General features: G+C 38.1%; 2 protein-coding genes across 11 annotated transcripts; one reads left to right on the forward strand and one right to left on the reverse strand.

The window, feature by feature from the left end:
* Window positions 1-6,527: 6,527 nt before the first annotated feature.
* Window positions 6,528-16,197, forward strand: LOC103708958 (putative LRR receptor-like serine/threonine-protein kinase At1g53440). Of its 3 annotated transcripts, none has more exons than XR_015969035.1 (25): window positions 6,528-6,642; window positions 6,752-7,019; window positions 8,994-9,162; window positions 9,276-9,347; window positions 9,419-9,487; window positions 9,593-9,664; window positions 9,755-9,826; window positions 9,944-10,015; window positions 10,205-10,276; window positions 10,379-10,450; window positions 10,538-10,609; window positions 10,715-10,786; window positions 11,001-11,075; window positions 11,195-11,260; window positions 11,372-11,431; window positions 11,566-11,604; window positions 11,709-11,758; window positions 11,878-12,248; window positions 12,680-12,872; window positions 12,953-13,090; window positions 13,500-13,618; window positions 13,775-13,985; window positions 14,090-14,351; window positions 14,902-15,052; window positions 15,588-16,197. XR_015969035.1 is itself a non-coding variant. In XM_008794080.5 (25 exons), the coding sequence occupies exons 2-25, from the start codon at window positions 6,872-6,874 to the stop codon at window positions 15,969-15,971; spliced, it is 3,057 nt and encodes a 1,018-aa protein (XP_008792302.3). In that variant the 5' UTR covers window positions 6,528-6,642; window positions 6,752-6,871; the 3' UTR covers window positions 15,972-16,197. The 3 variants fall into 3 exon arrangements, 2 of the variants coding, with proteins under 2 accessions (XP_008792302.3, XP_088561053.1); XM_008794080.5 differs by having other exon boundaries at window positions 14,114-14,351; XM_088704927.2 differs by lacking the exon at window positions 6,528-6,642 and having other exon boundaries at window positions 6,744-7,019; window positions 14,114-14,351.
* Window positions 16,198-19,028: 2,831 nt separating this feature from the next.
* On the reverse strand, window positions 19,029-26,395 carry LOC103708959 (uncharacterized). 8 transcript variants are annotated; one of them, XR_015969038.1, is made up of 9 exons: window positions 25,598-26,363; window positions 24,261-24,500; window positions 22,311-22,400; window positions 21,495-21,644; window positions 21,002-21,126; window positions 20,230-20,304; window positions 19,968-20,097; window positions 19,690-19,829; window positions 19,029-19,611 (listed from the first exon to the last, which is right to left on the reverse strand). XR_015969038.1 is itself a non-coding variant. In XM_008794083.5 (8 exons), exons 1-7 carry the CDS (start codon window positions 26,123-26,125, stop codon window positions 19,704-19,706), a joined length of 1,389 nt encoding a protein of 462 aa, XP_008792305.1. In that variant the 5' UTR covers window positions 26,126-26,395; the 3' UTR covers window positions 19,029-19,611; window positions 19,690-19,703. The 8 variants fall into 8 exon arrangements, 3 of the variants coding, with proteins under 3 accessions (XP_008792305.1, XP_008792306.1, XP_088561054.1); XR_015969037.1 differs by having other exon boundaries at window positions 19,029-19,829; XR_015969039.1 differs by having other exon boundaries at window positions 19,029-19,829; window positions 20,230-20,320.
* Between the last annotated feature and the right edge of the window lie 323 nt (window positions 26,396-26,718).

Consider the following 26,718-nt stretch of genomic DNA (forward strand, 5'->3'; position numbering starts at 1 on the left):
TGAGAATTCCCCAGGTCATTACCTAAAGCAATTTTTTTTACTTTTATATGAAGTCGATCTCACTCATTTTGTCATGACCTAAAGCAATTGCCAAAGGGCTCTGACTTGTCCTGCCATTAAGAAATTGATGAATAAACCTGCAAGATGATGCAGGGTATAATTTAAAAATAACTTAACTATCCTTGACATGCAAACAATGAGAGTCACAAATACCTTTTGATCGATAACAGCGAAGAAGAATACTGTTGAAGTTACAGGAGGGTAAAATAGTTGCTCCTAGTTTCTCACATACCGACTGCCAAAAAAAAAAAAAAAAACATGGCTCACCACTGGTGTTGGGCATCCATGCATCCTATATATCCTATCTTTAAATAGCGTCCGAGCTTGCATGCATGGGAATGTGATACATGAGAAAACACTAGTTAATTGCAATGGCGCTCGCTACTAGTAGTGAGCTGGAGTATTTTCCTTGATTGCTAGCACTTATTAGTGAATAGGCATTTGCCTTACATATTAAATTGCTCTCTTAAGATGGATTATTTATAAATAACATGGCTAATCTGAGGCACATTTTGTCCATCCACCATTGTTGCATGATTAAAGTAGAATGATTGTTAACCAAGCTTCAATCTTGTTCATGTTCATTTCATTTTAGTTGATAATATGCTCTCTTTGCCATATTTGTCCATCTGTATATCTAAAAAAAAAATTTAGTAACATAAGGAATAAATATGCAATAAAGCTCCACTTTGAGATTTGTTCTGCTAGGCTTTTGGCATAAAATTTCAGTATCCAGTTATGTAACAATCTAGCGCCCAATTAGAACGTTTTCTCCATATCATTGCCGAATCCATGCTGTGATCTTGATGGTATAAATTTTGGGGAAAATTTTCTGAAACAAGGATTGTTTCTCATGAATTTAAGTGAACCTCAATTCAATCTATGTTCCAAACTACTGCATGTATATTATGGCCTCTTTTTCTTCAGAAAATATCCTGCGGACTCTCTTATGCCGTCAAAATCCCGTGTAGGAAAATACCAATCCTGTCGGCAATGTCAAGTCAACTAGCATTTATGCCTACATACCATAAATCCAACCAAGCAAAGACAACTTGCCTGCGGGATTTCAACGTCAACTGTTCGCACCGCATGGATGTTTTCAAATAACGCGGGAGTCAGAGTGGGAATAGCCATTGTCGGCGATCCCTTCTCCTCTGCGGCGGTGCCAATAGAAAAGGAGAAATAAAGGAGTTTTTGAATTTGAAGCTTGATCCCTATATCTCCAAAACTTGTAACTCAAAACGCAATATCTCGCCCCGGTTTGCCCATGTTTCTTGGGTACCCCCACCCCTTGGCTATCTCAAAGTAAACTTCGACGGGAGTCGGTCTCTGGATGGTGTGACTGGAGGTGTTGGGTTTGTGATCAGGGACCATCTGGGCAGGATGATAGCAGCAGGTGGTAGGCGGGCGCCAGGTCTTACTGTGGTCGGTGCAGAGCTACGGGCTGCGTGGGAGGGCATATCTTATGTATGGCAGGTTTTGGGGGTGGAGCGGGTCTACCTCGAGGGAGACTCATCCGTGGTCATTGACTGGCTCCGAGGGGCGGATCGGTTTGGGGATGGTCACCCTCTCATCCGAGAGACCCGCAGGATGATCCAGCTGATGGGTGATTGTCAGATTGGTCACGTGTTTAGGGAGGCGAACAGGTCCGCTGACTGGGTCGCCTCCTTTGTTGCTCGGCACTCTGGAGATTTTCTCTGGACGGAGGCTTCAGATGCCCCTCATCCTTTGTATCTTTTACTTTCTCGTGATATGGCTGGTTGTACTCACGTTAGATTTATATGAAATGAGTAGCCGTTTTACCAAAAAAAAAAAAAAAAACGCAATATCTCTTTTTCAAGATTGGACGTGTTTTTAGACTTACGCAGCAAAATAAAAAAAGTTCGTGGAGATTTGCAATACAGGAGCAGCTGAGAAAAATTTACGATTTTCATGACATGCAAAAGAAAAAAATAGTAAAGCACGATACTCAAAAAGAATGAGATAGTTAAAGTTATGAATCCACAAACTTGTGTCTTCGATTATTTTTTAAGAGTTAGAGATTAGTTTTTTTTTAATCCTTAGTTCCTTACCTAGATTCTTACATCATCTCTCGATATCTATGGATTCCGCTAGCATTATATAGCTGATGAAGTAGTACGCGCATACATAATTATTATTTAATAAAACAAAGGATGGCACAGCCTCCTATTCAATCAAAATAATAATAATAATAATAATAATCTACAGCGATAGTTAATGGTGGCATAATTGATAAAACGATTTGGGTTTTTGTCATCCAAAATGTTGCAGGTCACAAGATTGAGAAAAATGCCTGTTTATGTACAATTTAATAATATTAAGAAATAGGCTTTACTTTACACCCTCCAAAAATTAAGCATGATATAAGCTGTCCCTTTGATTTACTTGCACATAATATGGCGTCTATTATGCAAAAGACACCCCTTTTAATTTTTTTTTTTTTTTAAGTGCGGCAGATTTCATGCATTGAAATTAGCACACACTAGACTGCTAACTTTGTTTTTTCCAAAAAACAAATGTTTTTATACTAGATTGCTAGCTTTCTTAGACACTGCGGCGTTCAGAAATTTCAAGCGCAGCGGAACGCCAACGAATTGAGACTGAACTATTTGTTCTAACCTAGATTATTTCGAGACAACAAACATATTTTTGTCATGTATATAAAAAATAAATCCTCATTTTTGTCATATCGACATCAAAAATATATTTTTTCCCGTACCATTCCTTTGAGACTGGAACCACCGCTAGATCCACGATTACTTTATTTGCTAGAAATTATGAGTCGCATGCTGAGTCACAGAAGTAAGAGTCTCACAAAAATATTCAGCAATATGTTTAAATATATAGTTCCCAACTTGCAATCTTAAAGCCTGTGTTGTGTTTTATTCACTCTCTCTCGAAGTCCAAGCAGCTGGTTAGTGGTTACTGCCTCTGTCTCTCAAACTAGGCCATCACTGAAGTCACATTAAAGTTCAGACCACCGCTCATCGGTCCTCTATTAGCCAACCAATTAGTTGTCTTGGTTTGCCTCCCTAAAGTTTCTTTAGATATTCCTATTAGACTGAAAATCTCACATAAATTAGATCCGGCTCATCTAGAACATATCTTCTAAACTATGTACATGGATTATATCTGGTATTAAAGAATATAAGGTCTGGCTAACCCATACCGACTGGACCTCTTCCTATAGGATTCGGATCTGCCCATTCTTAAAAAATTTCTGTGAATATCCATGGCTCGCCTAGCCTGTGTTCTTGTTAGATTGTACAAGATTATCCAAATAGACCCTTAGATGGATGAAAAACCCTGAACATCTGCATTCAATATGAGCATTGCAAAAGGATGGCCATGGATGACTCAAGAGCTCCACTTATTAGTCTTTAGAAAATATAAAAAGTGATGCTATGTCCTTGTGAAAATGTAATCGCTAACCTAATAATACATGACTATTTGTGAGCCGGACTAAACTTGCATGGCATTCAGGGTGTGGCCAATAATTTGCTGGGCCATGAACGTCCTTCACGTTCTTACGAAGATGGTCTCTTTCAAATATGAAACATTAAATTTGTGCCTTTTAGAATCCATAACAAATAGCTTTCAAAAAGAATTTGCGGCAAATAGAGGTCATACACACGTACAAACATAAATGCATATATAAATTCCTCACACCTCGCAAAATAAGGTAGTTGGAATCCATGTTCACCGGCGACTGAAAAGAAAAACTTGTGTAAAATATCCCTAAATTCATTATTAGCAATAAAGTAGATCAATAAACTGATGTGAGCTCTCTTAACTCCTGACTTTAAATGGTCAAATAAACTCGGTAGCTGTCATGAACTAAAAATTATATATATATATATATATATATATATATATATATATGTATGTTTAAAATATTTAATATAGATTATAATATTATTTTGAAGGTCCCATTATAGCCTCTAGATAATAATTAATTGTTGCAGATCTCCGGGGCTTGGATTGGGTATCTCTTAATTTTACAGCCGTTTAGTTAACTAAATCGGTATATAGTAGAGCCAGGTTGTATAGGATTTTATCAGTGGAAGATAAACCAGAAATTTGACCCCCCCACCCCCACCCCCCTCATCTATGATATTTAGTTTTAAGTATATAGTAGAGCCAGGCTGAATAGGATTAGGATGTCTCTTTTTTTCTAGTCCACAAAAACAAAAATGTCATCACTCAATCAATTGCATCTATATCTTTTTTGATGTAAAATGAGAGGGACATGATTCTTATCATCGACCAGCTCCGCATGCGAGATACAGATCTATGTACCAAAGAAGTTATCTACTATTATTTCTTATCTAACATTTATTTATTTGTTTATTTCATTTTTTTAAAAAACTCAATTACCTTGAAGTTCCAATGATTCAAGTGGGCTAGTACTAGGATGAGTTAATCCGCAGGTTGATATAAAGCAAACTATTAGATTTTTATTTCTTGAGAAACTTATTTATGTGAAGATGGAGATTTTGGTGAACCCTAGGAATTTATTTAGATGATTGAAAAGTTTAAGAGTTAAATTTAATGAAGAAACGAGAGCTGTTTAGAAGTGCGTGCAGCTTATTTTTTGCGCAACTTTCTCATAAAAATGGAGCAAATTATGTGTAAAAAAAAAAATCTTATCTATAAAGTCAATATGCATGATTTAAATCAGTAATGAAGGTCTTCGATCCGCGTGAGTGGGTTTGGGGAGTTGATCAAGCTGGATCATGGAGATTTCTAGTTTGATTGCTGCCATGGAGTTAGCAAATCAATAGTTGCTTCATTAGGACCTCGACGTACTCAATTTGAAGTAGTCAATCTTTGTGTCATCTAATCTACGTGATGAAAAGAAAAATATTATCACCTATGCATGCTTTTTATGTGCAACTTCTATAAATGGACGTGGCCATGCATTGTGTGCATTGCATGGCAGCATGAGGTGATGTGGAAGAGCATGAACATTCTCATAGAGCATTACAACAAAAGGAGAAAGAAGTTTAAAGCAAAGAAAATAGGAGCGAAAACCCAAGACCCTCACCCAGCATGCAGTTTATCATGCAAGACATGGAAGGTTCAACAACTTACATGAAGTGGCAACATTTTTGTTTGGGGCATCATTAGGTTGAATCGGGTCTAGTACCATCAAATCTAGAAATCAGAATTTTTTATGGTGCAACTTTTACACTGCAGAATTCTGTACCTCGGGGTCGAACCGATTCTTCTTTATCATTGCGACGTCGCATTGTGTATCGCACTGACGGTGTCTCGAAGCTGCTCGTCTTCGAGATCGATGATTTGGCTGCAAGTTATGGAAGTACAGAAGAACCCGAACTCCAGATCTTAACCACAAACCTAATTGGGTTTTAATTTTGACTCACAGTCTTCCACTCCATTGACTGAGTTGGGTCCAAGTTCCAGTGAGTATAAAATAGTAAGATATGTTGGGTTAATGAATCAAGCATGGATGGAGCATGAAAAGAGTCCAAGTATATAAAAAAGCCCTTGTAGGATGGCCATAGGGTGTCTTGTGAAAGTCCCGAGTGACCTCAGCTCACATGCAAACCTGGGAGATGATGGCACGGCTCGTGAGGATCCGGGTGGTGCGCATTGCATGATAAAATCCAGCTGCCGGCACGCCCATTTTTAGCCTCGTGCAGGCAAGCCATATTAATCGCTTCCCACGTTTAGCAACCCGGCCGGTTCAGACGCATGAAGGCGAGTAAAAGCTGGCACCGAACAACAGTTTGTGGAGTTTATAAATAGTCTTACGTGCCAAAGGGCCCTAATAGATTTCAGGCAACATGGAGTGTGTTTAGGAGAACATAGAAGTGCCTGATCCACCGGGGTTATTTGTTCACTTGGATTCCTTAGGAGAGATCCATATTCGATCACTTGCAAAGATGTGTCGTGCTTTAATTTAATTTTTTCTATGTATATCATATTTATGCAATGAGCTAGGCTCTTATTTTCTGGGACTAAATAGTTCTTTTTTTAATATATGTGTGTGTGTGTGTGTGTGTGTGGGGTTAACCATGTATTTCTTTTTTCATAAAGTAACTTAAAAGGGTTATAGGTAAGGTTAACTGTGTTTGTGATGAAGATAAAAGTTAATGATGTGAGGTTAACTTTAAAAAAAAAAAAACAACAACAGAAGAATACGTGTGCAAGGAAACAGTAGCACAATAATTTGAGTCAAATAATCTTGGTATTCTAAACCAACTCATTGACCGTAGGGTCAATTTGATAACAGTGAACAAACCCCTTGCTCCTAAAATAAGCGAACATTGTACCAGTCGGGTTCAAATCACTGACCTTTTTCCAGCTCAACGTTGCAAGCAAACTGGAAACTACTGTACCCAGAAATTCTGCCAAACGAAGCAGCATTCTTGTCATCTTGAATTAATGATATATTAAAATCTAAGTAGTGAACAGAGCACGGGTACCGTCGGAGGAAACCGGTGGGAAAGGCATGGCCAGCGGCAGTCTGACGAACGACCAGTCAACTTGCAGAGCCCATCACTTCGGCACACCAAATGTAGCCTCTCTTTCAACGTAAGTAATTAAGGAAATATTTTAAAAAAAAGTACGCCAACTATCAGTGGGCCTTCTTTGTTTGTCTCCTTCTCCAGTCTATTTATCTGTGTACATGATTTCCCCACAGGCCTCGTCTTCCTCTGGGCGTTCATCTATCCAGAGGCCTTTGTGTGAGCTACCAAAAGAAGCAAATTAAAAGAGAAGGAGAGGAAGGAAAGAAAAAAGCTAGGGTGACAAGGAGGAATAGATGAGAGCAATGGGAAGAGAAGTAGAGGTGAAGCATTTCTCTGCTCCTTTGCGTCGTTTTTCTCTTACTATCTTGTTCTCGGTGCTGCTGGTTTTTAGCTGCTTTGGTGACCTAAGATGCGGAGCCAAGAAATTGGCCAAAGAAGAAGGTACTTCTTTTTCTCTTTCCTTCCTTCCATTTAATCTTGAGTTCAAAGTGAAGTAGCCTTGACCTTTTTTTTTTTTTGGGAATCTTTCATCTATATTTCAGTTAGTCTTTTGTCAAAATCATCGCTAATAAAATCGTTTTTAAGTTGAAACAAGAAGTGACATCAGACCACAGCTCATAATCCTAATTTCAAGCAGTAGTCGTTAGTCTCCGTTGGTCATCCGCATCCTGCTTTCTGTAAATAAAATAAAATAAAATACATAAATAAATCTATTTTATTCTATCAACTTTTGAAATAAGTAGTGATTTTAACGTGATGCTGAGTTCATTTAAAACAAGCAGTGATTTTAACACTTTTACTCTTGATTTCTTATAAGTCCTGAAAGCTAGAGATGAATTGGAGATTAAAGTGCCTACAAGCTGCTATTTTCATCTCTTTTTCTCTTTTTTTTCTTTCACTCTCATCTAACCCTTGTTAGGCTCGTTTAACTTGATCATGATCCCAATTAGTGGGTTGCATATCTTTTCAGAGAAAAAATTATTATATATATATTTTTAGAAAATGCTTGGGTACTCCAATAATCTTACAATTTTTATTTATTTATTTCTCTTTTTATAATTTTTTTTTCAACTTTTTCCTCTGGGGAAAGAGATCGGTCTTTTTCTTCTTCTTTTTTTTGGTGGGTAGAGATCGGTCTCGATAGCCACTAAAATTAAATGTCGATGTGGAATATCTGGGTCCAGTCCATATTGGACGGCTGTAATGGTGGGACCAAGCTGACAACTAACCACTGTGGCAAGAATGGCCGTCTTGTTCGCCAAATTGACTCCCTAGCTATCTATCCAAAGTCTCCAAAGTATTTCCTATAAAATAAAAAAAAATTGGCTCACCACTTTCTAATCTTATCCTGACATCTCCAATAATCTCCTTCGTCTTTGATTGGTTTTTTATTCCTCCTTCTCTGTCTCTTTCCTTTGTGGATCAGACAGCTGGGTACGATCACCAATGCAAACGAATATCCCTCCCCTATCAGGGGCCAATGGGCCATTGCATGTATAACACGTTGCAATTTATCCGTAAAGTGCACTCTCACAAGTCTTGTAAACTTATGTCATGGATAAATTACGTTGAACTTTTAATTTTTATTAAGTTGATGTCATTAGCAAAGGGCATGACCCCCTCTATATATAAAAGATCTAGGTAAATATTAATACGTCTGTCTTCAACACACTATCCTTCTTTCGAAAACCATTTTCCTGCATTCACATCATTTCATTGGAATACTCCTAGAATAACACACATCACTTGCAAGACGGTGACACTGCTGATGTTTTTTTTTTTTTTTTTTTTTTTTTTTTTTTTTTTTTTTAAACAGCAGCTCACATAATAGGTGAAAATATGGTCAAAAAATATCAAAAAATATAGCCTGTGTAAAGTATCCGCCTTGCAAAAGAGACACTCTCTCAGGCTGCTGGAAGCCACGTACAAGTTGGCAAACGTACAAGTTGGCAAACAGAGGGATAAATATGATAGCAAACTTTGGACACATCTGATCAGTAACCTTTTTTATGGGATGTTTTTGTTTTCCCAAAACATCTTTCTATTTTTCTGACTTTAGGCTTGTGGAATTCTAGAAATTAGTATAATATGTTAACCAGTATACTCTGAGATAGGACAGAGCACTCTAATCCAAACGTCCAACTTGATGAACATCACACTACAGTAGTGCACACGAATTCTAGCAAGCTTCACTTGATCTGCCCTTGGTGGGCCCAGTGCAATAGATACAAATAAAATAATGACTTCCAGATGAGCTAAATGCTAAACTCCATGGCAAGCCAACCCACCTGCACTTCAGCGGGATATTGTTTTACTATTAGATTTATTGCTGAGCATTCCGCCATTGTTGATACTTGCTGTGAAAGTTGTCAAAATAAAGAGAGATGATGCATGAAATGGTACGATGGATCGCAGTTGAAGCGCTGAAGGTGATCGCCTCCAAGCTGAGAAAGGATTGGAACTTCTCGGTGGACCCCTGCAGCGGGGATGCAGCGTGGCAGGATCCTACAAGCAACAAAGACGTCGCCAGCAACCTCACCTGTGACTGCAACGCCACCTCGGGTGTCTGTCACGTAACCAGCATGTATGTCTCATTGCATACATCCCAACTTATGGAACATGGCATCTCTCTCTCTCTCTCTCTATAGCATTAACTCTATTTTATTGCTCACAAGCTTATATTATTGTGGACTGTAGCCTTCTCAAGAGTCAGAACCTGACAGGATATCTTCCGGAGGAGTTTGCCAACCTCAGTTTCCTAAGCGTATTGTAAGTCTCACCATAATAGTAAAACTGGAACGCTGCATCAAATTTATGCTGTCATTTTGCTTGTGTAACAGAGATCTTTCAAGGAACTATCTAAATGGATCCATTCCCAAAACATGGGCTTCTCTTCCGCTCGCACACTTGTAGTGTCTCTCTCCTCTGTTTTTCCTCCTGAAAATGGTCTTTGCAAAGCAAATGAAGAATATAAAAAAAATCAGTGGAGTAACTGCAAATGAATTTGTTTTCAGGGCTGTTTTGGGAAACAGGGTCTCTGGGAGGATCCCTAAGGAGCTTGGAGGCATCAGAACCCTCCAAAACCTGTACTTTCCACCATCAATCTCAATTTCCTCCTTCTTCACCCTTTTCATCTTTTTCTGAAAAAATCTTGTATAATTTTTGGCGTGACGTAGGACTTTGGAAGATAACCAGTTGCAAGGTCCGATCCCTGCAGCCCTTGGTAACCTGGCCAGCTTAAGTCGCTTGTAAGACCCTCTTTCTCATCTGCTAACAGTCTTAAAAACTTAATATATATAATTTTTTCGTTAATAAAATTCAATCTACTATTTATTTATGATCATTCTTTGGTTGTTCCCTTGCAGGCATCTCTCTGCTAATAACTTAAGTGGGGACTTGCAGGACTCGCTTGGCAAGCTCAAGAACCTGGAGGATTTGTATGTCTAAATTATTTTTTCGACGTGTTAACTATAAAACCAGCACTGATGGTTCCATTCATACTTACTTTAACGGCTATAATTACCATTATGTCAAAAGATGACCGTTACGTACAACTTTTTTTTAAAAATATGTTACTCTACAACCATAAATTGATATAGATGAATTTTTTTGGCTCCTATTCGCAGTAGGATCGATGGAAATCCAATCACAGGGAAAATACCTAGCTTCATTGGGAATTGGACGAATCTCCAACGGCTGTGAGTACCGTTACCAACACTACTACTTGTGTATGCTTCCTAAGCTTGCAGTCTGAACATCATGAATTAGTAATTTGAACCTTTGAGCAATTTGTTCCACAGAGACATGCAAGGAACATCAATGGAGGGGCCATTCCCTTCCATTTTTAGCACACTGAAATCTATAACTGAGCTGTAAGACCTATATTAATTGTTCGGTTGTTTGTATATATTCGTTTAAAGGTTTCCAGTGTGAATTAATTAGCTTGGCTGCGATTGCAGGAGGGTGTCTGACCTTAAAGGAGGAGATGGGAAGTTCCCTCCATTGCAAAACATGAAAAACATGAAGGAATTGTAAGCTTCAAAGAAATCAAACGACTCACACCTCCATACACCCATCCATCCATCAGTGCGGTCTGTTTCCTTACTGAGTGCATATTGGTTGGTGGAATGATGCAGGGTATTGAGAAACCTGTCAATTTCTGGTCAACTTCCCGTTTTTATTGGAGATATGTCCAAGCTTAAAGTCTTGTAAGTTTGTTCAGAGGACTCTGTTGATGGCTTTTTAGCTTCATTAAATGCTTGCAGTGAATTTCATTTTTTATTTTTTTTTTCCATTCACAGAATCTTCTACTTAGAAATTAACCATATAAGCAGATTACCTAAAAGAGAGACTAACCATACAAGTACTTAGCACGAAGGCAAAGTTTGCCTACTTATTGGTTATACTTGTATTCTCTTGCAGAGATTTAAGCTTTAACAGCTTGACAGGTCCAATTCCAGGAAGCTTTGATGGATTAGCAAAGTCAATAGATTACATGTAAGAAAACTAGATGTACATGGACATGTTCTCACGATCAATTATTGCTTTATCTGCTAAGTTTTTGCCAAGCTTCCTATCCCTTAACTTTTATGTTCTCAATCTTGTGCCTCTTGCAGGTACCTTACTAGTAACAAGCTAGATGGAGCAATACCTGTTTGGATCTTGAACAGCCGAAAAAACTTGTATGTTTGTTCACTTAAAACTTCTTCAGCTGTCTGTCATGCTGTTGTGAGGAGCTATTATTTTTTCACCATAAATTCAGCTCCACCATTTTAAGACTTTCAATATTGCAGGGATGTTTCTTACAACTCTTTTACAGAATCTCCACCAGCTAATTGTTGGCTAGGGAATGTGTAAGAATTTTCACATTTGATACTCTCTCTCTCTCTCTCTCTCTCTCTCTCTCTGATGATGATGATGATGATGATCTATTCGTTTTGGTTGATGATTTGTTTGATTTTATTATGATTGTTTTTTGAACTTGCAGGAACCTGGTTTCTAGTTTTTCATCAACGAATATTAACTCGTAAGCTTCTCATAGCTTTGTCGCTTCTTTCTTAAATTACTGCCAATTCTTATCAATTCAATTTTAGCTTCAAAACTTGCTGTTTTTTTAATTTTATCTTATAGGATAGCATCATGTTTAAGGAGGAACCTCCCTTGTTCTGGAAAAGCTAAAAGTAAGTATCTGAAAAAGAGTTTCCACTTTGTGGATGTTTTGAAGCTTATATCTCATATCATGAGGATATGCTATTTATAGTTTAAAAAAATCATATTGTTGATTGACTATATTTTGCAGACTACAACTTGTTTATAAATTGTGGTGGTAGTCATGTGACTGTTGATGGCAATGAATATGAAGATGATACCTCTCCGCAAGGTGCATCGAGATCCGTGGAGTCTGAAAGCCGAAAATGGGCTTACAGCAGTACGGGAGACTTCGTAGGAAATGGGGATGCACAATACATTGCTAGAAACGCATCAATGTTGAACATGACAGATCCAGAGTTGTACATGACTGCCCGGCTTAACCCTCTGTCCCTTAAATATTATGGTCTCTGCTTACAAAAGGGGCAATATACAGTGAAACTTCACTTTGCTGAGATTATGTTCACAGATGACCAAACATACTTTAGTGTTGGAGAGCGCTTCTTTGATGTATCAATTCAGGCGAGTGTTTTCAGCATCGCAAACGTTACATCAATTCATCACATTTCTCATGTTTTATCTGTGCCATTGACTGCTTTCAATGTTACATTTCTTAAGTTTTATTTATGTCCTATTATGACAAGATTAAGATTTATTTATTTTAATTTCTAATATTTTTTCTGTAAGCTTTAATTATATGCTAATTTGTTGCTAGTAGGTGGAGTATGAAATAGCTAAGTCTGTCTTTTTTTTTTTGTTTTTGGGAGGCAGCGACTGCTTTTAATCTTGCATCGTTGAATTGTACATGCATGTGCACATAAATGTGTACCTATGTATACATATTTTATTTCGCTCGACTTTTTGTATGGAGCTCTTTTATGTACCTATGGCTATTAATAAACAGTGCATAAAAATAATACTTCTTTCATGAAAAAAACTATAAATTTATGCAGGGTCAGAAGGTTTTGCAAGACTTTAATATTGCAAAAGAAGCAAGGGGGACTGGAAAGAAAATAATCAAGGTTTTTAATGCCTCTGTAGATGGAACTTTAGAAATTCACTTTCAGTGGCTTGGCAAAGGCACAAATGCCATTCCACAGAGAGGTGTATATGGACCTCTTATTTCAGCCATTTCAGTAACACCAAGTCAGTCTTCAAAGCATCGTTCTTCTTTCCTTGATGAATTATTCATATAATGATGATGTCTAAGAATGTTGACTTTGTAGATTTCAAGCCTGATACCGGTGAAAGCAAGTTATCTGTAGGATCTATCTTCGGCATTGTCGCTGCTTCTTGCGTTGTAATCATGCTGATCATAACATTACTATGGATTTGCATCAGAAGGAAAAAAACTGAAAACAGTGGTATGAGTGATTGTTTCACTGAACTCTGTTTAGGAAAAATGGAGGTTGATTTTTTCAAAGATGACCTATCTTTTTGAAAATACCATGTACCATATACTGAAAAATTTAATGCTTGAATACACCAAAAAGTCAGGAACAGTTTCAAAGATTCCATGGGCAATTGGTTGAATGTCCTTGTGACATTACCAACTTGCACTACCACTATTAATTGGCATATGCACCACAGAGATGATTATGATATCTTATTATCTGCTAGGGCTGATGAATATGTTTGCCCCAAATTTCATGTAAAACATATGTAATGCTAATATGGTAAATTTTGTCCGTTTTTTCATGACTTTTCATGGAATGTTTTTGAAAGTTATTCATCATTCATTCATGTAGTATATAATAATTTTTATGCATGCAGAACTCCGAGGATTAGAGTTGCAGACCGGTTACTTCACTTTAAAACAGATTAAAACAGCAACCAAAAATTTCGATCCTGAAAATAAGATAGGTGAAGGCGGCTTCGGTTCAGTTTACAGGGTACACAATAACACAGTTTTTTTTTTAAGCCTTTTATTGTTTGCTCTTGGTTCAACTGGTTATATTTTTTCTCAGTTTCAGTAGCATTTCTATGTATAAAGTCCTAGATTTATCCTTAGGTAGATCTTTGATCCTCGTACAATTTGCATGTGTCAGGGGGTGCTGCCAGATGGTTCTGAAATTGCTGTGAAGCAGCTTTCTTCCAAGTCTAAACAAGGGAACCGTGAATTCATTAATGAGATAGGCATGATATCTGCCTTGCAGCACCCAAATCTTGTTAAGCTTTATGGGTGTTGTATGGAAGGAAATCAATTATTGCTAATATATGAATACATGGAAAATAATAGTCTTGCTCGTGCTCTATTTGGTCAGTATTTCCTTGTACTAAATATCTGTTTCAAAATTACACACTCAATGACATTCTTCATTCTCCATTTGTCCTTGCTCTGAACAATTGTTTGTTCCTTAAAGGATGAAAAAATGTGCTGTTTACAGGTCCTCAAGAACACCGGCTGAAATTGGACTGGCGAACAAGGCGTAAGATTTGTCTAGGAATAGCAAGAGGTTTGGCATTCCTGCATGAGGAGTCAAGGATAAAGATTGTTCACCGAGACATCAAGGGTACAAATATTCTGCTTGACAAAGACCTCGATGCCAAAATATCCGACTTTGGTTTGGCTAGACTTGATGAAGAAGAGAACACCCACATCAGCACCAGGATAGCTGGAACTATGTAAGTAGAAATTATTGCTTCGACGAAGTAAAATTTTTCTTTAGATATGTATCGCTCGAATTTATTGAACATGCGATGAAAAATAAGGAAGTCCATCAAGATTCTGGAACAACACATTAAATTAGAGTGTTGAAAATAATCTAAGATGCTATAAGATTCAGAAAGAAGAGTGTGAACTTGTAGTGTTAGGATATTTATGCAGCAGTTGATGACTGAACAAATATGCAACGCCAAAAAAAAATTAGTACAAATTCTCTTACCCACCATGCAGACTATTAATCATGTGTTTTTCTCATGCATGCTAACAACATTCCAGGCTAATCTTCTTGTCTATCTAGAAAGATAATTTATTTATTTTTTCCTAACTAACTTTGCCTGATGATAGCTCTTAAACAATACATTAGGAAATCCTCTGATAATTTATTATTGAAAGATGATCTTGATAACAATATCTTACCCATTCATCCCTAGAGATCTTCATATCCTTTGGCTGGTTTTAGCACATATGTACTGCTTTGTATATTTACGAAAATGATACTTACTCGTGCAGAGGATATATGGCTCCCGAATATGCAATGAGGGGTTACTTGACAGATAAAGCTGATGTCTACAGCTTTGGAGTTGTCACATTGGAGATTGTCAGTGGAATGAGCAACACTAATTATAGACCTAAGGAGGACTTTGTTTATCTTCTCGATTGGGTAAGTGAGAATTAATGGATCTCATATAATCATGAATTTTAATTGACATACTCTTTTAGTGAAGCATTCTGCCATTATCTATGATAGTAACCAACTAAAAGGTGGCAAAAACATATGCCTATATGTGTGTGTGTGAAATGCATACATAAATGCATGTATGAACATATATAGATGTGTGTGCATATGTATGCAAGTGTGTAATATACTAACTCTGTGTGTGCATTTATTCGTTTACATGTGTGCTTGCACGTCTACATGTGCGTACAATTATATGTGCGCTTATAAAACATGCGTGCACACACGCAGAGTTCCCTTATGTCTTGAACAAGCATGTGGCATATTATATGCCAGAATTTTCTTGCTAGAGCCAATTACTTATTTTCATAACTTTGCTAATCCTCAGGAAAAGTTAATTAAATAGGAACTAGACTTATGAAAATCAAGTTTGATTTACATGAGTTTTCCTTCTTGAATCATCTACTTCATATTCTGGTTTCCATTATTACATCTGCATCTGCATCTACATGGTCTGCAGGCCTATGTTTTACAAGAGCAGGGAAGTCTGCTCGAACTGGTCGACACAAACCTTGGCTCAAACTACTCCAAGGAAGAGGCATTGCAGATGCTGAATCTCGCTCTTGTATGCACCAATCCATCTCCCACTCTCAGGCCCACAATGTCCACTGTGGTGAGCATGCTAGATGGGAAAACTCCTGTGAGGGTCCCTGAAGTGATGCGCTCGATCTCCAAAACTGAGGATTTGAGGTTTAAGTCCTTTGAGAAAATGTCCAATGCGAGCCAATCACACAGCATCTCAGCGGATGGACCATGGATTGATTCCTCAATATCTGCCCAAAGTAGTAAAGGAAGCCCTTCACATTCCTCAACAAGCAAGCTTCTTTCAGATCATACAGAGTAGCTTGTGGTTGAAAGGTTGGGGATTAGATAACATCTCCATTTCTTAGTTCGAATGTTCTGATAAAAATTACAGGCAGCCACCTTCCTGACATGAGCAAACAGATGTATATGCGAAGTAACTCATTTTGTAGTCAGTTTTGAGAATAGATCATGCAGACATGCGCCATGCTTTTCATCTATGTCTATTGTATTTAAGAACCAAGTGAATGCTTGGTCTTGTTTGGCTCTCTCTCTCTCTCTCTCTATCTATCTCTGTGTGTGTGTGTTCTCTTAGGTACATCACTACTGAAGTAGTAAGATAATCTTAAGAAAATAAAAGTTTTTCATACTATTTTCCTGGAAATAAATATATAAACTATTATTGTGTATATTTTTAAAAATCTTTAGGATGGACAGAACCACCAAGAGGCTCAGAACTCAATTTAACATCGGTTAGGATTCAAGGTTCGATGGATTTTGTAGGTAGATGCGTCTCGGGGAAGTGAGATTCAACAACTGCCAAAGGACCGGCGGTGGGTGTGGCAGAAAATGATGAATTGAGTGTGAACGGCATAGTGGAAAAATGAAGAGAATGATTAAAGTGAAAGGGAATTAAGAGAGAGATTTATTGATCATTAATAGCAACCAGCAAGGTTTTCTCCGTGATGCGTATTGGATCTGGCTTTGATACCATTTGTTGCGAGCTTACAGTCCAGAAACCAACATATTAGTTGGAGGACCGGTTGAGGCTCATAAACCTACATGCCATTTTTTTTTTATCAATGGATTATGACATCCAGCTAACAGATATGCAGCAGCTTGCCCAATTGGAGTCTACAGGTCCAAAGTATGCTTTCTAAATAAAAATATGCTTTTGGTGTGGGGGTTTGATTAGGTTATATGACCAAACCACCTTAGAATGAAAGTTGCAACGCAGAACCACACCGTAAAGCAGACAAAAGGAAAAATTTGCAAAAATTCAGGATCAGTCGTGTGTATCTGGATGTGCCTCAACGACAGAGGAAGGAACGTCTGATGAAGTCTTTTTTATCAACTACACTGGATTCAAAACTCACAATTCAAGAATCAAGAGGTAATATAGACAACAAATTTACAAACTCTTTTTTTTTTTTTTTTTGATGAAACATCCTTAAGCTTGTTGGCCTCTAATTTAATACTACGACTTTTATTAGATGAAGTAATGTCAGTAGAGGGTTTATAGCTGCGGCAACGGGTAAATAGAAATTAGACTGGTAGTGACATATACAGCATCATACTTTATAAAACCATTAGATGTGGCATATAGAAATCACAAAAGATCGAGCAAATGTCGAAATTTAGAAATCAAAGTACAAACATAACCAAGGGAAAAGCAAGGTAGATCGGAGACACGAATACGACGACAAGAAGTACAAGGGAATCAGGAGGCATGGAAGCACCTACCTGTCATCAAGGAATACGAGTCAGCTTGGAGATTATCTATTTTTTCTTTACCATCCAAAACCGATTGGTCACTGAGGTGGTAGCACAATAGGAGCGTGGCCTTACTTCCAACCAAGTGGTTTCGAAGGAGGTATCGCTCTGCTAGTAGCCTCGGTGGTGCTAGGTGTGACGTGCTCACACGTGGTATTTGTGCCGAAGCCCAGAGGGATAACCGAGCCGGGCCCATGAATGGGGAGGATATGAGTAAAACCGGCCGAGGTGCCCAACACACGGTTATTTCTGCCCGCATCCAACATTCCTCCCCCCTTCCCCTTTTTCAAAGCAAAAAAAAAAAACGCGGTCGGACCGTGTGGACGAGCAGCTCGGTTGTTTCCTTTATTTTTATGATTTTCTTGTGAGCAAAACTTTGCACATCCATGGGAGTGATTTTTAAAAAAATATTTTATGAAGTTTTGCCACTATGTTGGCTGTTATTTTGTATTATTAACTGAACTTCTTATAATTTGCATGGTATGATCAAATATATATAGTGAATATATATATATATATATATGCACAAGGGAGTAAACATAGAATGTTAGCTGTACGAAAATTAAATGTAAAAAACAAAGCACTATAAAATTTAAAAGCAGAAAAGGAGGGGTTAACTCCTTTGAGGCTTTCTTTGTGGGGGTTTAATGCATTTTTTCCCTTTTTTTTTATGGGAATGAATTTTTTCCTTTCTCTTGTAGTATCAAAGGGTTGGGGAGTCATGCCTTCACCTCAATAGGGCTATATACTTCTTACCTTGTTTTGATTCATCCAGCATGAATTAACCTGGCATGAAAATACCAAAATACGTAGCAGTGGTGGCCGACACTCAAGGACCTTTCAACCCACCTATGGGCGCATGATCTCCAACTTTGATCGCTTTGAAACTGAGCAGTTGAGGTCTGGTCCTTCTAACACAGCAGAGAATCAAAGGCTATACGTACTTCCTGAAACTGGCTATAAACATGAGTCATCCCATGTTATCATCCATGACAAAATGAAAAACATTAAGGTAGCTTTGAAAGTGCACAAAATGAATCCGAAAATACATGAACCTAAACTGCCACTGGCGTATATCTCAATGTATTCTGATCAGGAAAAACTTTGCCACTTCCCTCCCCCCTGTCCATACGGGCTAGCAGCAGCTTGCTGATGATTAGTTTGTTTGCCCCTCACAGAATACAGAGTTTAGATAAAAATTAGATGGAAAGAACATCATATACATATTTGGTGCAACATATCCTATCAAGAAATCAAGAAATACCTGAAAGACCTGATCTTCTTTCACTAAGTATATAAACATTCACAAACATATGTTATTCAATGTCTAAGCACTCATCAAGCAGGGGACCTGGGCGTAAAAAAGTCACAATTTATTATAGGAATAAGTGTGTGTAGTCGCCTTACGTGAGATTTGCTCAAGAAATAACAGAGATGTGGGCACATGGAAACAAAGTTCACAGCCAAGTAACCACTTGGAACTATTAAACAACTCTGGAAAACATGCCTGTCAGGTCATCTTCAAATCCTTCAAAAACAATTTAGCCAATTCTACAGTAGAACCGGAAACAGATATTCAGGAGCAGATGGTTCCCTGCTTAAGTGATTTCTTCAGTAAATTAACTCTGATTTCTACTTTATACAAACTAACAAATAGTTTAGTACACAAGAATTAAATCAGTCCAGTCTAAACATCATCAGCTGAGTTGTGTTTACAACTTTCCAGGGAAACAAATTTGCTTGAGCTTGAATCTGTTGCATTATAGTTACGAATAATCTAAGCATCAATCCTTCCCACTTTTGGCGCGCTATATACTAGAAATGATCTGTTTGGAAGAATAATCCATCATAGAACTGACTGACAGAGGCAACTGATACAGGGATTGGAAAGGAAAAAAAAATTGCGACCAAACCGAGTAACCATACTGGGAAATATAGATGTTCTGTTACATTCTGAGTTCTCAGAGTTCCAATTGCATCATGATTTTCCTGTCGACTATGTATTCAAACTTTCTTCTGAGGTTAATTTGGGTGTTCTCGACCTTTAAACTGGATGACTTCTCAGATCTGGATGATGCCTCAGCAACCAAGATGACCTGGAAGAGATGTCTGAACACTTTGGAATCTTCAACAGGTAAATTTCTCAGCAAAGTGATTATGTGGCAAGAAGAAAAAAAGTATTTGATTTCCTGATCAAACATTTGGGTGTATCAGTATATTCACAGATATGGATGTCAATGCTTGATGATATGTCCACTAATATGTACATTTGTCTGAAGAATCAAAACTCGAATCCACTGTTTAACTGAACCAACAAAGATGGCCTGCCAATATTGCTGAGAGGAGTCTCCACTCTGACAACTATTCCCGAGCTCCCGACATGCCCATTCCACTTGGATCTCCCCAGCTGCCACACAAAGACATGCGTCAATATCTACGAAACTTCAAACATCTTCCAACCATGATTGAAAAAAGAACTGTATTATAATACAAAGAGTTCAACAAGGACAGCACCATGCTGCCAGTCCAGGAACAATTAACTTACAGATAAGGAGGCAAAAGCAGAAGGATGCTCTGTGCAAGAACATCCATAAATCAGATTGAGTTCCTCCTTGATTGAATGGATGAGCTCTGCACGAATCCCAGGATTGCTTCCACCAAAAGTGGGGCATATGCTAATTGAAAAGGGGAAAAGAAAAGAAAACAAGCTTCAACAGCTGGAAGTCAGGGTAGTAAATTAGCGACCAATCAAATAAAGAGTCAGCCACATGATTTATGTAAACCAGGACCTACAATATATAATTTACCATTAAATGCCTCAGTTTTCCTCCAGCAAATTACAATGATATAAAATGTCATCAAACAATCCATCCTCACAAGCTCTGGACCATGATCAATCTATGTCAGAATAAGTTTATCAGATTTGTTCAGCATTTTATGAAAAGCAAATTTGTCCAGAACTCAGATGCCCCCCCCCCCCTCCCCCTGGCCCCCCAACTTCTCTCTGCTCTATACAGAAAAGAAAGAAACTTTGAAGTTCATTTATAGAATATACTCATTTGGCAAGGCGTTGCTAAGGCATTACTCTTCACAAGAAGATTATAGAAAGCAGTAATATCATTTTTTTTGTCAATAAGCGTATCATAAAAACAAAAGAGATCTTAGCATTGAAATTATAAGTTACAGAGACAGATGGAGAAATTATTAAGTCCTGAAAACCAGAAAAATGAATCAGCATCTCAACAAAAGGTAGCATCATCAAATCGATAAGCTGCTTAAAATGCATCAAACTTGTACATTTGACTGGACATGAAATGTGGGACAATACTTGGTGTATAATAAACCCAACCAAACTGGAAGCACATTTTTATCCTTCCAGAGCATATCTAAAAGCTATCTCAACAATATATCCTTCATTTCATTCTTTTCATTCCAAACAACTTAGACAAACTACCCTTATCCCAAGGGGCTGAATGATGATGGGATTAGGGGAAAAAGAAATAATGAAGCATCAATATTACATCATATGCTCTAATTAGCAGAACATGGGATTGAGGAAAGAAACCAACTATCATTTACCTGAATTGGATGCTTGGTCGTAGCATGAGACCAGATCTTTTCCATGCAATGGCTTGTGCAACCCCTACTGAAAAAGACTTATCAGGCAACTGCACCATTGGGGTAATCCGTGTTCCTTTTTTATTCTAAAAGGAAGATATTAACAAAGTTGTCAGGTATATGTATCACTATAAGGAGATATAACAAGGACATAATAAAAGTGAAGACACTACAGCAGCATGATACAAAAAAACCAGTGAAGGAAACTATCACCCAAAACACGGAAAATACAACTATAACAAAGACCATTGAAAAATTACATAGAATCTACTTAATATCTAGTTCGTTTGCATGCTTTGTCGAAATTAACAGCTAAGATATGGAAGCAGTCAGGTATGATAACATAAAACAATTTCCTGTCCGTTTATGCAGCATGTCCAATTTATGGTGTCTCACCACTGTCAAGTCTGTCTTCATTGATTTGGCTACACTCTTCCTAAATCTAATGGCTAACCTTGAAAGAGAAGCTAATTCTTGTTTCTCCTGGATATCGACCTTGAGCTTGAAGCAAGCCGCCAAATATAGGCAAGAAAGCAGTAGAAGTCAACCCTTCACCAGCCACGTAAGTAAGCTGCCCATTTGGGAATTGCAAGTCCATGAATGACTGGAGGGGGGAAAACACCGGTCAACAACTTCATGATTAGAGAAAATTCAGCTTTTGCAAAAGAAATTATAACCGTTGATCCAAAAGACTGAACATATGAAAAGCTAACAAATATATACTCCACTGTCCCAGAGAAAGGGGTAGTATGTCTGGTACTTCTGGCATCTTAAAAGAACTATGATAACACATTCAGAAAATGAGCATTTAAAAAATAAGTATACAGAAAAAAAATGTAACCAGAATGCTCAATTGAAAGGATTTGTACTGATTATGCATAGAATATAGTTGTCCAGGTAATGTGATTATTTCACAGAAAGAATAGCCAAAGATAAGTTTTGTCAAATATCATGTGGCATAATAAGTTTACTACTTCATATTGCATTGTACTTTTTGATTTAGCATGGTTGTGTGAGTAAGCATCTCCCCAAAAACAAGAGGCATTGCATCATCAGCAATGCCATTTGCCAAAGTTACTTGACAGGGCTTTAAGACTAAGGAAAGAAAAATATAATTAATGATTAAAGTAGCCAAGAAACATCTGCCCATATTTTTTGGGCCAGCTAGAAAAACAATTCATTTATGAAATTTTATTCATATCCCTAGGAGGAGCACCATGATACAGATTATAAACAAAAATAGATTGGGGAAAAACTTATGTAGACTTACGCAAGCAGGAGGGTTGAGACAGATCATTGACATCAGCAACCATCTTCTATGTTTTGACCATAATGCTGGACAGAGGGAATGCATTCCATTCTAAAGACAAAACCATTGCGTCAGCAAGTAAAAACAATGGTACCCATGGAATAGCTGTCATCAAAACTTACGAGCCTTCAATTTGATTGGTGAATAAAAGAGACGCATACTTAAGAAAGAGAAACTGTTCTTGTAGATTAAAATGAGAATGCAACTATGAGATATAAAAACATAAATAGATAAAATGCATACTGGACTAGGTCATAGTTAAACAAGAAAATAAGCAGTGAACAAAATCTGTAGCCCTGCAAGAATTTGATAAAGTAGGGGAAGAAACCTGCAAGGAATGCAGGAACGATCAAATTATGGACAGATTATCATAATGGATTAATTATGAAAAAGATTCTGCAATATCAGGATGATAAAGGGAAGAAGAAGACCCGAAAATTTATGCCAATGTAGTGACTATAGCCCATTGAATGTGTCTGCTTGTTTCTATTAATCTCTGCTACTGTTTCTGATAGTGTAGAGCTTTAGTTAGTGCTGAATTGTTGATTGTATCAATCTCAGCTGCAACTTGAAAAGATATGGCGATGTTTGGAAACACTGCATGGTCGGGAAGTTTGGTAAGACTGCTAATATACACGTGGACAGGTTAGGTCTATATCTATCTCCATTTCAAATTCGGTGAATGCATGGAAAGATGCCAGGGCTGGTCAAAAGCTTGCTAAGCAAATCTACACCAATTTGTCTTCTCAGCATAGTGGTGCATCGTCTATTAATTTGGCAGGGAACAAATCAAATTTGGAAACTTCAAGTCTCTCGAGGGTAAAGTATTTTATTTGGAAGCTTGGGACAAGCTTCTTACCAATTCTTAGCCCGATACCTTGTATTTAAATTCCTCTCCTTTATGCCTTATGTGTCAACCATTTGGTTTTTCCAATGCAAGAAGACTAAACAAACTTGGCAACCGCTCTACGAATGACTGAAGTGGGAGCTCGCAGACCTTTTGTCAGATTATGATGGTAACTGGCTTGAGCCTAGCCTTCCTTTTGGAATGGCTTCCCTATCCTAAATTGGGCATGGCCTTGTTTGCTAATAACATTTGGCAATTCTGGAAAATTAGAAAACCTGTTGTGTTTGTAATATTAAGCAAAAGCCGTCTCTCCATGCCTGAAGAGCTCGAGCTCTGGCTTCTAATTATTAGAATCCAATTCCCTAGTTGCCCTAGATAACTATGGAATTTGGTTCGATGGCAAGCCCCAATTAAGTACTACATCAAACTGAATATTGACAGATCAATCTTGTCTTTTGATAGGGTTGCTGGCATTGATGTTGTGGCTCATGATGCTTTAGGGAGGACACTCGTTGTCAAAGCTATTCCTGTATGCCCCTCCTCTATTATGACAGAAGCTTGAGCTCATGGTATGTCGTACTGCTCAGTATGGAGTGTATCATACCGTACCGAAAGGAAACTAATATAAAACTCAACTTCGAGTCAGCACAAGCCCCATACTGCCTCATACTAAGCCATACCTCCCAAATGTTTCATCTGTCTTTCCTGTACGTCTGTGTTCATCTAAAATCAATGTTTCAATGCATAATCCCTCTTTATTGCCAAATACTATAACACATCTAGCATATATTAAAATAAAGATTATGAATAAAAAAATGATTCAATTGATGAAATAAGACAAGAGTTATGAGGCTATAGATATTGCAATGCAGTCATTAGTCAGTCAATTAAAATTCATCAAACAAGTCAGAAGCAGAATTTTATGTACAGTCAATAGAAACTCTTGCTATTTACTTGCTTATAAGCCACTTCTCTTGAAGGTAAACTAAAAATAAAGAGGTTCACACCCAATTATGTCATTATTTACATAACTATTTAAGTAGGAAGTAAAGAAATGGATTTACCTTCCGATCATAACCATACCAAAGCAAGTGTTGCTTTGATAAATGAACTGGTAAAAGAAGTGTTGTATCCCGAACAAACAGTACAGGTCCCAGCTGAATGAGGAAAAGAGGTGAACTCTCATTTCCTGAGGTTGAACCACCATGCGATGCCTCTACTCTCCACAGGTCTCCCCTTGCAACCAAGGAACTTTCCACGTCATGAGTTCTAGTGTCATAAGTTGATGTGATATTAATGATCCCCTGCATTTGACAATATTATACATCAAAACTAAAGCTGGTAATAGGTTCTATATCATGAAGTATCTATGAATAATTCTATGCTAAACAAGCATTAATGAAAACATTATTCACCTTCAGATGCAAGCTGCAAACTGCAAAAGAGATATTTATATTCAAATAATTTGTAAATATATCATTGGTAACACATAAGCAGTACAACAAGTTCATAGCATAGTAACTAATGCATAGAATTAATGCATACGAACAACAGCAAGAACAATCAAATCAGCTAACGAGCAGTATCCTAAAAACACATACTGCATTTTGACATGGTTTTCATTCTGGATGAACAATAGGACAAGTTATATTATACGTGACACAGACAACAGTTGACGACGCTGCAGCTTGCCCAAATATGAAAAAAAATAGTGCTTGCCACATCCGTTGAAATATAGAAGAGCTTGAACTTTGGAGGTGAGAGGAATTCCACAGGAAATGTGATAAAAAAATAAAATAAAATTCTGCATCTCAAAAATAATGCTAAGAACGAAGCACAAGATTGACCTCCTTCTTATCCACACTTTCCTTTGCTTCTACAAATCCAAAAATGAGGCTTCCTTATCCCAAACTTGCTCTCCAAGCAAACGTATGGAACAATCTGTGGCATCATTTACACAGAGAGACCGAGAATATAGTTTTCACAGCCTTTGGCTCATGAATACTGATTAGAGGAATCTAAAGCAATCGCCTTGGACATTTTATCATGCTCTTGGATCTTTAGTAGGTACTTAATCCTAAATTGTTGCAATTTAGTCTTCTGAGACACCTGGGAAATCCAATCTGAATGTCATACAAATGCACCGCCATGTGTTACAATTCTTTTACAATAAAAAGGATTGCGTTTAGATACTCTCTTTTTCATCATGCCTTTGGGGAATGGTATCAAAGAGCAATCACCCACCACATATGAAGTCATTATAGGTTCCTTTAATATACTTGAGAAGACATGGTGTTTCATTGAGAGAAAAAAGATTCATCGGAGAAAAAAACAGTAAACAAAAATAGCTTATGAATACTGCGAGATTGAGAATAATTATTTAAATAAACGACAATTTTACCCGCGGCCTTTTCAGATGCCCCGATGCTTTAACATCAAATCCCAACCCCTCTTCATCACCCCATTCATCCGAGCTACCAGCGGCCGCCGCCTCTGAGAAACCCCGATCGCCAAACTGCTCCACCGCCAGTCCCAGCACGTTCCCACCACCAGCGCGCCTCTCAGCTGCCGGCAGAACGGCCGCAACCGCCCCGCCCTCGTCCTGACGGAATGGCACCGGCAGCTGGCGGAAGAACTGCTGCACGACACCGTTCAGGCAGGCGCCGAACTCCGCCCCAGCCTGGCCGAGACGACTTCCGATGTCGAGGAAGGCGGAGACGCCGCCGGCGGCGAGATCGGGCTGGCCGGAGACGTGGAACGCGGGGAGGTCGAGGTCGAACGGCTTCTTCAGGGGGGAGGGCCAGGAGAAGCCGGGGGGGCTCATGTGGGATTGGATCAGGCCGGTAAGGCCCTGGGCGAGGCGGTCCGCGAGGTCCTGGCCATGGCGCTGGACCTCCTCCCACGCTTCCAGGGATCTCTCCACGGACATCGATGGCGGCCGCCGGGGCTAGGGTTTCTCGGTCGATCGACGGGGATGCTAGGGTTTTGGTGGGGAAGATGGAACGAAAGAGAGGAGAGAAGAAGTGGAGAGAGGAAGGGGAGCAGACAAGAGGGGTCGGAGATCGGCCGGAAGTCTAAGGCTAGAGAGTGATCTCGCCAATAAGACTGGGGGCGTGACGGTGGAACCGGTTGCTCCGTTATTCTCAGCTGCCGCTTGCCGCAACTCCTAATTTATATGGAGTATGGACTGACGAGGGATGAACGAGAGAAAGATTGGCGTTTGTTTATCGAAATGTGATAAGGAATACGACTTTAGCCCGCTGATTATTTTTATTTCAAAGTAATATAATTCTGATAATTTAAAATCATCTATCTTATATTTCAGTAAGTAAAAAAATTTAAATATTCATAACTAATCTATTTGTTATTTTATAAAAAATTCAAGTTCACTCAAACTATTTCTAATATATTGCATAAAAATATATTTATTAATTATATAAAATATATTATAATAACATATTAATATATTTTATAAAAATATATTTATTAGTCTTACAAATTATTAATTCTAAAAGTTATATT

The sequence above is a fragment of the Phoenix dactylifera genome, chromosome 9 (genome assembly GCF_051530095.1).
Source record: "Phoenix dactylifera cultivar Ajwa chromosome 9, Ajwa_hap1_PhDact_Kaust_v1.1, whole genome shotgun sequence".
NCBI classification, from domain to species: Eukaryota; Viridiplantae; Streptophyta; class Magnoliopsida; order Arecales; family Arecaceae; genus Phoenix; species Phoenix dactylifera.